Consider the following 12996-nt stretch of genomic DNA (forward strand, 5'->3'; position numbering starts at 1 on the left):
ATTACCATTTCAGGCCTATACTTTTCAGCCATTTTAAAATAGTCGATCTACAAGCTCACTTGTTGTTTATGCATTTGAAAAGTTGAAATGGGGCATTTTGTATAATTAATCTGCTTCCTTGTGCTTGGTACATTAAAAGTACATTTTGATACCAGGCAGTCCAATACTTTTATACTTCAGTAGCCTACATATTGAATTCCTAACTTTTACTTGTAACAGCTAGAGTATTTCTACATACATTGCAAAATGTCTTGGTGTACTTGTTCCACCACTGCTCCTAACCCCCCTCCTTCCCTCCCTCCTCTCTCCTCTCTTCTCACCACACTGCCTCCGTCTCTCTACCTCCACTTCATTAGTGTGGTTGCCCCAAAAGGGGCAACCAGACTCTAGTAATTGTAACACTTTATTATTATTATTAATTTTATTATTCCACAGTAGTCTTTTTTTTGTCGCTTTATACCTCCCACACTGTATGCTGTACGCACTTGAGCCATATGTCAAATTGACCGGAAAAATCGGGAATCGTGTGCTTGTATTTTGTTAAGAGAAATGTTGTATAGTTTAATTGATATGAATTTATTAGTGAATTAAATTTCCCCATTGACATGAATGGGAAAAGGCAAAAAATCACATTCAAGTATTTTTTCCTCGGAGACTGTAATCACTATAGTTACAAAACTTTTAGGGATATTTCTTAATTATGACTAAAATTAATTAAAATTATAATTTTATAGGTCGGCCTCATGGTGGCGCTATAACAGCCCACTTTACCTTTTGGCTTATAACTCTTGAACCGTAGGTCGTAAAATCAAAATTATTTTTTCCCTGGATTCCTTGGGTCATGACGCATCTCCCCATATAGGCCACGCCCATTTCCGCCATGATGGATTTTCCGCCATTTTGAATTTTGTCCAAAACAAACTTTTTGCTTTTCCTCCTACATATTTTGTCCAAATCTCACAGAAATCGGCACACATGATCTCTGGACATATCCGATTAAAACACCAGATGCAGAATTTTGGTAGTACGTATCGTTCGGCCGTAATCGTCTTCCGAAGTTAGTAGGAGGGGCCTATATCACAAAAATGCCATAAATCACGAACGGAATGTCCAATCCATCCCAAATTTGAATCACATGTCCGGGGTGGTTCAATCAACCAAGTTCTAAAAGCAATTCCATTTTCATCCATAGGGGGCGCCGCAAACGCGAGAAATGTAACCGTTTGTCGCAAAAACATGAATTTCGGGGGTTAAATCCCCTCCGAATTACTTACGCATGATCTAAGGCGTGACTTGAAATTGTAATTGGCTGGCAATACTAGTGGGAGGGGCATATGTAAGCCACTGCGGCAACCACACTCTGCAATTTTTTAAAATTGCGAATTTTCTAGTTGTGCACTGTATCTAGGAGTAGGAGAGTACTACAGCAACAACATAACATCAACACCATGGCTTTCAACCATCATGCCTTTCTTCTCCTTCTACACGTGTGTTCCCTGACCTGCAGTGGTGAGTACAGTACAGGACAGGAAATTAAACCAAATGCGATTTAAAGTGTACTTTGTTGTTGTAAAGTTTTGTAGCCGTATACTTTCGCGCAGTTTGCCAGTTTCAATGGGATGAGATGCGCGCGTGTCGCAGTGAAGTGAACCGCAGCGTGTTGTTGTCTGGAGGATGCTGCATGCCTGCGACACGACCGTGTTGTTGTTGATACATATTTGTGTTGTTGTTTCTAAACGAAACAGTGTGATATATTTTCGTCATATTAATGACTAAATTGTTGGTTTTTAACTCATCGTCTCTTGTTTAGTACATTTGAACTGCGACCCTCCTCATGTGCAAAGTGGCGCTCGAACAAATTGATTTTGTTCACATTTTAGTAGCGTCAACTTCATGATGTTCTATAGTTCTAGTCTGCCTTAAAGTTGACCGTCTTATAAACACTAAATTCTATCTTTGATAAGCTCAGGTTTTTACAGTAATCATTTCACATGAGAAAATGTGTTCGTTTGAACTCCCGTGTGCAGTTGGTACAAAATTAAGCCTAATTAACTTTAATTGAAGTCTTATTATCACAAATGCGCCATTGGACGTTAATGTCATGATTGTCTTTTGTGCATAACAACAACGCAACTACCACACCAGACTTGAGTTTCATAATTTGACTGTAACCGCCAGATGATAGCCTTAAGTATTATGTATTTTATTTCTTGACTATTAATTATATGGAAACCCCAATTCCAAGTAGCCTAAACGCTATCTTGCTTTTTTAAATAAATGTTTTTATACTATTAATAGTAGCTACGTTCTTACAGTATCCCACATCTTGATTAAATTGCTTGGATTAAGAAGAATAGTGGTACCGCTGCTACACGGACATTAGAGACCTGTCGGATTATGTGCCGCCAGAGGTCGCATTTGCTGTTTCGACAGTGGGTCTCCTGTTGCACAATGGAGAGAGGGTGGCTGGCATGATGACTTTTCTAAGCGTTTGCCATTGCGGGTTGTTTGTGTTGGCCACGTTTGGAATGTTAATACCACAGCACTTCATGGAGACTAATATCGTTAAAACGCTTACTCTCAATAATGTCTACAGCTAGGGAAATATCTGTGTATAGACTTTTTGCAGCACAATTCTGATTCAGCCACTTCTTAAGTGACATACAGACAGTATGTCACCAATGTCGGTGTAACTCACTTCTCACTCGTGAGAAGCATGTGTGGCTGGTGTTGACAGTTATGCCATTGGAGCAATAGGATAATGTGTTATGAAGTGCTTGCTGGTGGGTCTCCCCAATCTGTGATGCTACAATTCTGAAAATAGTATAGTTTCTCCCATCAGCAGCATGCATATTTATGATGGGTAGTTTAGGTTTTATATTGATGAGAGAATATAATACTGGTATTGTAGCACTTGAATTCAATTTACCTGATTACTTGATAATTTACTACTGCTGCCCTCAACCATACAGTTCCTCCTGTTTTCACTGTTCTAGTTGTGTTTGTGTGTGTGTGTATATATACATAGTACATTAATTGTGCTTGAATGAAACCTTACCCGGCATCTAACACCTCGGGAGGGCAGTGCTCACTCCAGCCTCCCCTTAGCCCTCTTTTTCGCTTAAATCCCTTTTTCCTTGACTAACCTTGTCTTAATTGGGTCATGTCCATGTAATCCTCATTTCCTCCTCGCCTCTGTCGCAGACTGAGTAAATCCGTCTGTTTTTGGATTAAGCTATTGACCACAGCGACAGAGACCCTGGTCCTTTGAGAAGCCTTCAAAAACAACCATTGTTAGAAAAAGCATCGACTCCCTAATACATCATGAGAGCACTTACTTCAAATACAATTTCTGACTAAAAGCATTGCTCCCGCATGGAAATCAGTCCTAAAGATGATAAGAAATCCATATATATACTTCAGTTTATGTAGACTGACTTTTATTGATCCTAAATATATAATATAATAATATGTTTGCCATTTGTATTCTGGTGGTATAGTGCAACGGGAAAGGGCAGAGTATCAAGCCTTGTAAGAACAGTGTTGTTGAACAGTATTGAAACATGAATACAAGCGATGCTGTTCCCTGTTGAGCAACAGCCAGGGGGCTTTTATTGTGAAAACATCAAAACAACACAACTGAAAAGAACAAAAAGCCGGGCCCATGCGAGGCATGTAATTATCTATCTACTTGTTTGGGCCCAATTCTAAAGATTATTTTATGACATTTGTGCTTTATTGCCCTTGCCCAGCCCAATGCAGAAAGGCAGGCAGGAAGATAGAGAGGGTGTCTGTGCGGTATGCACTCTGACTGGATGAACTGCCTGGCCACCCCATGGTTCCACTTTGGTGACTTTCTGGCTGACTGGTCAGCCAACAGACTTATGAGTTATGGCTGACTGAATCAGCAGAGGTCCAATCCCAAAAGCCAGTGATTCCAGTATGCATGAGGTCTCTCCTGCCGTAGTCAACCACACGGGGAGGAATTATAACATAGCCCCTTTTCTGCAAAGTGCTCTACTGGTCCAAAACTAGCTCCAGGTGTGTGGCCTCCGACTGGTGCTGCTGTAGTTCTCCTATAAGGCCCGGCCAGCATTGAGCCAGGCAGGAAAGTATAGGTCCGCAACCTCAGCCACTTCCAGTTGGTTATGGAGAGCCAAGTTGGAACTTTTTGCTCCTGTGAATCTGTAGACAACAATCATTTATTTGTTTCACAGATTATTTTTAGGTCAGCTCTGCTTTATAGCTTAACCCATTTTGGGCGGGAACCCCTTTTGGTGTTTTAACTAAGCATTATGTTATACTTTAGCTATTGAAAAATAGCAGATCTACAAACTCATAGCGCGCCACCGAGTGGCGTGCTACGAGCTTGTAGGTCTGCTATTTTTATCTCGTTGAAATCTTTATTTCGACGTCATGCCTAGTTAAAAGGGATACTATACAAGTTTGCAAGTTTGCTGGAGTACCTTCATAAGCTTCATTGGCCATGAACGGTACTTCTTCTGTGCCTTCAGTTAGATTTCAATTTCAGTTTCAACATTGGGAGAACATCAGTTTAAAGGGATACTGTACATTGCCATTGATTGGGTGAGAAGTCTGCAGAGGACTTTTGTGCTACCATAGGACTCTATCAGGGGTGGCAGTGGTTATCTAGGGTGGGGTTGCGTAGGGTGGCCGGTAGAGTGGCTGGATAGGAACCATGAGGTTGCCAGCAAAACTCTGAACCCCTAATCGCTCCTGATGTGCCTTTCATGGTTTCTACCGCCGTGCGAATGGATGAATGTAATGCACAATCCTAAAGTGCTTTGGATAAAAGCAGTATATAAATCACCGGCGTAGGGTCCATTGGGCCACGTGGGCCGTGGCCCAGTCAGTTTAGAGCTGGCCCAGTCCAACTTTGAAGAGAGGTGGCGAAAAAACAAGAAAAGCAAATATCTGTTTAGTAGCCTTTGTTTTAAATGGTACCCCATTAACACGGCAAAATCGTTCACACCTATCGGCCGGAGATGCACTACACTTCAGCCTGGTAACAATAGATTCCTTTCATAGGATTGGAAGACCCCAGCCCAGATTAGACACTTTGCACAGCTGAATAAAAAAAATCCTGATCAAGTAAATCAATCCATGAAAAGTAAAAATGCACACTGTTTTAAAATTGCTGAATATTTATTAACACCTTGCCTGAAGAAGGTCCTTGACCAAATATCACTATCTAATATATAGTGTGTGAGTGTTTTCACTTTTCACAAACCTTTACTCCAATCATAGTCCTAAACCTAAACTTAACCCTTTGATTGTTGGGGGCAGTAGCCGCAGTACGCAACCTGGGAAGTGCTACTGATAGAAATACAGGGCTGTACTAGACAACTTGAGGGTCAGGCTGCAAAACGACTTGGTGTATTGAGTCACAGTCTCAAACAATGCATAGCCGTGCCCGTGTCGCTTTAAGATATTAAAACTCTAAAGCGGTAATGGTGGTGAAGAATGACAAAATAATGGGCTGTTGGCTTGACTGTAACACATGAGTAGGTCTGTGTGCTGGATGGCCATAAGCCGTCCTAGAACCATGGGCGTGTGTTGTGGCAGAACACTTTCTTCAGCGAACGGTGCTGGGAAAAATTCCACTTCCTGCTAGATGAAGTGCTCCCTGACCTCAGTCCAAGGGACACACAATGCCAGGCTGTTGCTGCTGGGGGGACCGGTTGCAAACGCCCACAACAAAAGAATTGTGCTTTCCACTTGATAATGGAGAATTATTACAGTTTTCAAATGAGCCTTTCTCACTGAGCTTAACTGACCCCAGATGGCAAGATAGTGAGTATGAAAGGACTTTGAATAAAAGAGCCTCATATAAAACTCTACTAATACTGCCCCATGTGGAGCCCAGATCATGGAAATACTTGTCTTTGTCTCTACGGTATTTTTCGTTCTCAGATTCATTGATCAGATCAACTTAAGTTTGAGTTTTGTGTGTGTGTGTGACTGTGTGTGACTGTGTGTGCGTGTGTGACTGTGTGTGTGTGACTGTGCGTGACTGTGTGTGTGTGTGTGTGTGTGTGTGTGTGTGTGTGTGTGTGTGTGTGTGTGTGTGTGTGTGTGCGTGCGTGTGACACGTGTGTGAGTGAGTGAGTGAGTAGTGCGTACTACATTTTGCATTCAGTGCTACCTCATCTGTCCTAGCCAGAAAGATTAATTCATTTACATAATAGTATAAATAAATACAAGGATTTATTACCTCATACAATGTGCAACATTGAATGTTGACATTGTCACTGTATTTACAACCGGATTTCAGTTCAGTTAAATGGCTTGGCATGCGGCACCGCCCCACCCCACCCCGCTCCTAATTTTTATTGACAGGTCCCTGTCACCCCCCATGCTCATGAGCTGCTCCTGCGTCCTGGTGCACATGCTGGGAAACATGTGATACACAACTGGGTGGACAGACGCAGTAGTGCTATAGCGGCCAAAACAAACAGAGTTTAACCGTTTGAGCCCGATTTTATACTTCCTTGTACAATCAACAATGGTGTCACTTGTCCAAAGTAGTCATTCTAGAAACTAGCGAGCTTAGATCTTAGTAGATCTGCTATGTTTGTCTATTAATGACCAAAATACGGATGCCAGGTTGAGAGAGGTCAAATGTAATGCAATGATAGCTCACTGATGGACGGCAGCTAATTGGTAGACTAATAGACCAATCCCCATTATTCTTACCCTCTCTGGGAGAGATCTTCATTTAAACATGGGTGATGTTTGGGAAGAGATTTACTGCAGCAGGGTTTTTGCCCCCAGCCCATTTGGACAGCTGCTTGAGATAATAAGAACTTTGGGTGATGGATTTTTGTCCTGTAGCAACATGGCAGCGCACATGGTCAGATCCTGCTACAGACCTCGCGTCTTCGTTGCACACTAATTTCTAATTTTAAATGGAGCCAAAATGATGCCAAGCATCCCACCCAGACGCCACCTAATTGAAAACACGAATATAGGAAACGCATATTTCATAATGAAATCATGGCAGTATAATGTCAAGTGTAAATGATGTGTAGGACCAGTAAGAATGGACTATTAATGACTAATGAGAGGGTTGGTTCTAGCTCTATTTATGAGACTAGTACCTGTAGTGGGCTAATTTGGCTTGAGGTTATTTTGAGTTATCTCTGCATCATTAGATATTCAGTGAAGAGAGATGGGAGAAAAGAGATGCGTCTTGAGCCAGATTCAAGCCTGTGCTGTTGGAATCATGTGATGCACACACTAACTGCTTGAACCACCATGGCAGCACTATTCCCGCCAGTTCGACTTTCAAACGTCAGATGGCTCTGGAACAAAATGGACACATTCCAGCTCCTAACTCACTCCAACACCCTGCCATCTGCCTCCTTGTAAGCATACCCATGGGTTTATAGCACATTAAGCACAACAGTTATTGCCTTTAGTTTCACCATTATCACCAGTGATTTTAGATACAGCACTAAAAATGGAGCAGTCTTATAGTTGTGCTTTTATTTTGATAGTTTTATGATATGGTTAATTTATAATCCCTGTAGGGAAATTCTTTTAAGTGGCTCTCTCGTAAAGGTGCATGTGACCATAAGATCAGACACAGGACAGCATCCTTTAGTGTCATGCACAAAGGGTATTTCAGCAGGGAAAAGGATAGGTCCCAGGTCTTCCTTCTGTTGGTGAAGCATCCACATAGGCTATAGATAAATATACGGTCGAAGAAAGATGATTTTGCAAGACATCTTAAGTACACCTCTCAACAAACATCTGAATAAGTTAATAGTAAGTAGTCTTGTGCTCTGTTCTTTTGTTTAACACGTCTTGATACAAACCATGGTGACAATGTTGTAGCCTCAGCCTGACACACACAGCTGCTTTTCGTTGCCGCACACATAGATCAAGATAAGATACATCAGTAACACCAGCCCCCCGGATGAAGCACTGATCTGTTAACTTTACTTGTAGTCATTTGCGATACATTAGTGTATCATAAATGACTGCTTAGCGTCACTTTTGTCACAAAGTGTGATGTTGCTGCTGTAGGAGCCAGCATGCGTATAATTCATTCTAGATGGTCGTTTAGGAAGATAAACACACTTGTGCTTAAAGTACACTTTCAGACGTTTAATTAATTCCCCCCTGGGGGACTTGAGGCATGTCTTTCCTCACCACCCCATCCACATCTACTGTAAGAGAAAATATGTTTATTTTATTGAAGCCAAACTTGAGAGAATGCCTGTCTGCTTGGAACAATGCTTATCCTATTCATGACCCCCCCCCCCCCCCCCCCCCTCTCTGTCTGCAAGCGATGAGAAGAGGCAGAGCACAAGCAGCGGTTCCGTCGGTTCGTGACTCCAGCCCCCTTTTCTTCACGTCTTGACGGGCGCTGTGTGAGGGAGCGTGTTTTGTCCTCTGTATGAGGGAGCGTGTTTTGTCCTTTGAGCGGTCCTGAAGCTAGCAGGGTTGTGGGCAGCTGTTGGCTTCAATTGCTCACGCCGGATTACTGCATTAGACATGAGTGACAGCCAGGCATGACAGGCACATAATCTAACACACTGACTCATTGTTTTCATTAAAGAGAGTGTGCCTTATTGTACCACATGGCATTGTAACTCCATGTTGTCGTAGCATTAGAAGCAATTGTGAGACTGACATTGATTAGGACTGTATATAAACGTCAGATAAATTATTGCGGTCAAAGTAATTGGCTTCCCGGGCACCCTCAAGGCCCAAGCAATTATCATGCATAGTTCAACTGTACAGTGTACATACTGTACAGTAGGTAGGTACCATGTTCCCATGTTTGAAATTTGGCCCATGGCATGTGTCACCCCCTCTCCCCAATGTCTGAAAAGGCAGAAATGTCCAAAAAAAGTGCTCTCATGAAAAGACATGGACTTTCTACACAGCAAAGAACAGAAGTCACATCGTCCGGTTTCCAGATCTGACATTTTCAACTCTGATGTCTGCCTTCAGGGGAGGTAAGCTAACTGTGACATGTCTCTTTCTGGAGTCTACTTGATCAAGGCTGTGACATTAATGCCTCAGCTCTCAGACTTCTTGCTATAAAGCCCTGGAGCAGCCAAGACAGGGACATGGGGGGCTAAGCCAAGCGTCAAATCACCCCCCCCCCCCCCCAGCACCCCAACTCCCCCACCCTTGTGCCATTTGAAGTTGATCGTCGAAGTGTGGGCCCAAACAATGGGCAGGGGCTTCTCATGGCCTCGGGTTGTTCTGTGACAGCTTAGGTTGGGGGCAGGGGAGACGGTCAGTGAAACAAGTTACCGCAGTGCAGTACTGCACAAGCATGATTTTTATGTACTTTTACTTTTGAGTAAGCCTCGCTTGCAAAAGTTCACCTATCAAAGAGTCTGCTCACGTTGTTTGTCTTGGTGCTGCATTGAAGTCTTTGGCCTATTGTGAAATGCGTAACCCCTACATATACAAGCTGCCAGATTTGTATGAACAGACTTCCACCCCTTGAACAGAAATCTAAGAAGCTAAGGGCTTTGCCAGGCACACAGTACATATCTCCAGTCTGTGGATCATTGGTTTCAGAGTGGGGTTTGATATCAAACAGCTGCCTCTGTATGAAGTGGTCTAACTTCATCCCCTGCTCTATTTGGGGGAATTTCCTCCTATGCATCAACCATCTCCCTTCAGCACCAAATATCTGCGAAAACAATCCTATCGAGTTTTAGCTGTTCTATTCCAGCAGAGGGGAATGTATGCAGGGTGAGAAATTTGCCTTCACAGAAGATAGCGCCCTTTTTTTAGCAACTGGAGATGGATGTTTAGCAAAGTCAGACGGTTAGACTTAACAGTGGTAATTGGCCGTGAGAGGGAAGAACAGGCAACCATGTGCTTGGAGGGGGGTTGAGAATGTAGTGGAATAATTCCAGGGCATTATCAGGGCAACTCTCACACTGTCAGAAAACCACACAATGTCTGCAGTCCATGAAAGAACATTTATTTTGTTGCTTAATTCAGTAGGAAGTGCATTTTGGTGCCAAGTTAGAATCTTTTCACACACAACAAAAGTTTTTCAAATTCTTGCTGGCTTTGGATGGATTCTTACAATTAGTTTTGCTTTGGACACTATCAGTTTTCAATGTGAATAATTCAACTGCTAGAATGTGTATAATTCACTGCAGAAGCCACAAGTGGGAAGTTAGCGTTGTATTAAAAAATAATTATGACTGTTGTTTTGATACCAGCTAGGTCTACTTGCATGCCTATTGTGGTGTGGTGGTTACACTATCTGTCTCACCCTCAGAACCACAGTAGCCCTAATGGCCTTGGATCAGATCCTACCAGAGGTTTTCTCATTTTTGCTTGCCACAACTCTCTCGCTTCCTACTATCTGTGGAGCAGGCTGATGACTTCATCCACTGATATAGGCTCCCCAGGGGTCTATCCTTGGTCCCCTCTTTTTTCCCCTCTAGACCAAAACTCTCCCCCCCCCAAAAAAAAGTAGAGCTCTGATCTACAAGCTCACAATGCATCTCGTTGTGATGCGTTGTGAGCTTGTAGATCGGCTATACTGTATGCATGTTTGTTTATTTTCGCCAAATGTATGCCAATTATGCCAACCTTCTTTATATGAACATCCATTGTGTGCTAATCGGGTATTCTTTACCAACCGTCCCGTGTGAATCATTAAGCCCACCACAAGTCGTAAAATAAATGTTTGTCGGTTTATATTTTTTGTATACGCGACACAATGCATAGCCTTCATTACGGTTGGAGCTGCCATTGGCATGCTGTCATTTACATATCATTTTAGAGTCTCAACAGATCATAGGTGGAGTTGGCCATCTGTACTACTTGATGTCCCGTCATATTTTGAGCTCTCCTCCCATCTGTGGGACACATGGCACACTCTCTCGGGCCAGGATCCGAGCCTTGGCACAAATCCTGCCAATGCCAGAGGGACCCGCAAAAAAACCTCTCTGATGTCGCTTTTTTTTTTCTTTTCAGAAGATACCCCCCCATCCCTCCCCCCCTTTCCTTTCCTTTCTCCGATTCTCTCGCTCTTTGTCTGCAAACACCGGCAGCTGCACACACCTGGCTCCCCAATTCATAAGAGCGGGCAGATTTGGGGGAAGCAGGGGATTTCGTTGTGCAAAGCTCAAGTTACACAGAAATCGTACACCACAACGATGTCTTACCCCTCCTTCTCAATCTTCTCTCAATCTTTTACCCCTTCGGCCTTGCCCCCACCCGCTGAGCCCGACTCCCCACACACCTCTCCCTCAACCCTGTTTGTTTTTTCCTGCTGGGAGAGCCTGAGGATGATATACTACGGTTCTTTTGTGTCAAGTGTATTGATTAAGAGAGAGCAGTAAGTAATGCAGTAATAATATATGCAGTTAAAGGGGTCAGTCTAGAAGTTCAGGGAGGTATCTTTTGGATCGTTGCCTGTGTTTATTTATCGTCGCTGTTGGGCAGAAAAAAATTCTCTCCATATTTCATTTATCTAAATGTTTTATTTATTATTTAGTTATTTAGTCGTGTCGTGCAAAAGTGTAGCAAAAATAGTAGGTTGTGATTGTAGATCTTTTTGAGGGCCTCCTATGTCCAGCTTTGAGGGTTTGTGTAAACGCTAACATTGTGTAAATACAAACATTGAAGACGAAGGTGAGGACGTAAATTGTGATTGGCCGGAATGAGAGGATGTATGATGAGCCACTCACTTCACACGGGTGTGAAGTGAGTGTGTTTAACTTTTCACCGAATGACATGACCAGGTTTGAAATGGTTAAGTCTGAAGTGGGTTTTTTATACATATTTCACCAATGAAGTATTGAGCTTATGACTAAATTATACAGTAACTACATTGGATACATTTAAAACACAATTTCCTGAAAAGTAACTCTTTAGTACAAGGTTTTCCGCTCGACAAGTTCGACAACGATAATTCAGTAACTCAATACAGAATGAAGGAGCTCGCATGCCTGGCTGAAGGAGCTCGCCATGCCTGGCTGTTTTCACTCCCTACAACCTCTGTGCTGAAAGGATCCACAAGGTTCCTAATTAAGGTCAGCTTTATCAGACGCTGGCAAGTACAGTAAAGTAAAACTTGGCACTGCAAAGTAAAACTATCAAATTGTTAGAACATCAAGCTCTACATACCAGTTAGAATTGCTCCAGCCCTCTCTCAGGTGGAGAACATGGGATCCTGGGGTAGAATGAAAACAGAACACATTTATATTCCATATCTAGTCAACATTAATACAAGAAAAGCAACTCCAATTCTCCAACAGCATGATGCTACTCTGTATAGTATCCAATAAATAGCCTCTGTTTTTCCACATACAGACTATTTTTTACAGAAGCCTGAAATCAAGGGAAACATGCTAATAAAGCTGGTATGGACATTTTGGAAGCAGCTGAAAGTGAAACAAAAATGAATAATGTAAAAACGTGTGAGAATATATTAAGTAGATGCATTAGCATAGACCACTGCCAGCCAATTTCAAGAGTTGCTGGGAAGTTTATTTTTATGGATTTCTAAAACGTTGTGATCTCTCCATTCTGTCGTTAACCTTTTGCCAAAAAAAAGAAAAGACTACATAATACAGTGGTAATGAGTTTGTAGTTACTCACATGGTGAGGTAAGTTGAGAAAACATTCCTAGTGTAAGAGAAACACTCAGCATTAAATGCCTAAAGCGTGGTGGGGTTTGTGAAATTTGACCCCAGCATTATGTCATTAGTTGGAGGCTATATTTCTGTCTTTACGTTGTGAACTTTGGTAATTGATATGATAATGTTTCTTCAGAGAACAATGTAATGCCAGCGTCTCTTAGTCATGTTATCTCCGTACATCCCCTCAGACCATGTCTTTGTCTCCAGGAATGTCAAGTCGTCTTCTTACTTTTGTTCTCTGGGGTTACTGGTGGCTTGCTGTCACCTTTCGATTTGGCTATAAAAAAAAAAAAGAAGAAGAAGTTACCCTTACATTAATTGCCAACTGAAATGAGAA

General features: G+C 42.3%; 1 protein-coding gene across 1 annotated transcript in view; it reads left to right on the forward strand.

Moving 5' to 3' along the window:
* The first annotated feature begins 1419 nt into the window (after positions 1-1419).
* The window catches only part of mcama (melanoma cell adhesion molecule a), a 78907-nt gene continuing 67330 nt past the window's right edge, over positions 1420-12996 (forward strand). Inside the window, exon 1 of the mRNA XM_083762168.1 lies at positions 1420-1509. Within this exon, the coding sequence (XP_083618294.1) occupies positions 1449-1509 (61 nt within the window). The 5' untranslated portion in view covers positions 1420-1448. The remainder of the gene's footprint in view (positions 1510-12996) is intronic.

This window comes from Protomyctophum parallelum (genome assembly GCF_964188405.1).
Source record: "Protomyctophum parallelum genome assembly, chromosome: 1".
In the NCBI taxonomy this organism is placed as follows: Eukaryota; Metazoa; Chordata; class Actinopteri; order Myctophiformes; family Myctophidae; genus Protomyctophum; species Protomyctophum parallelum.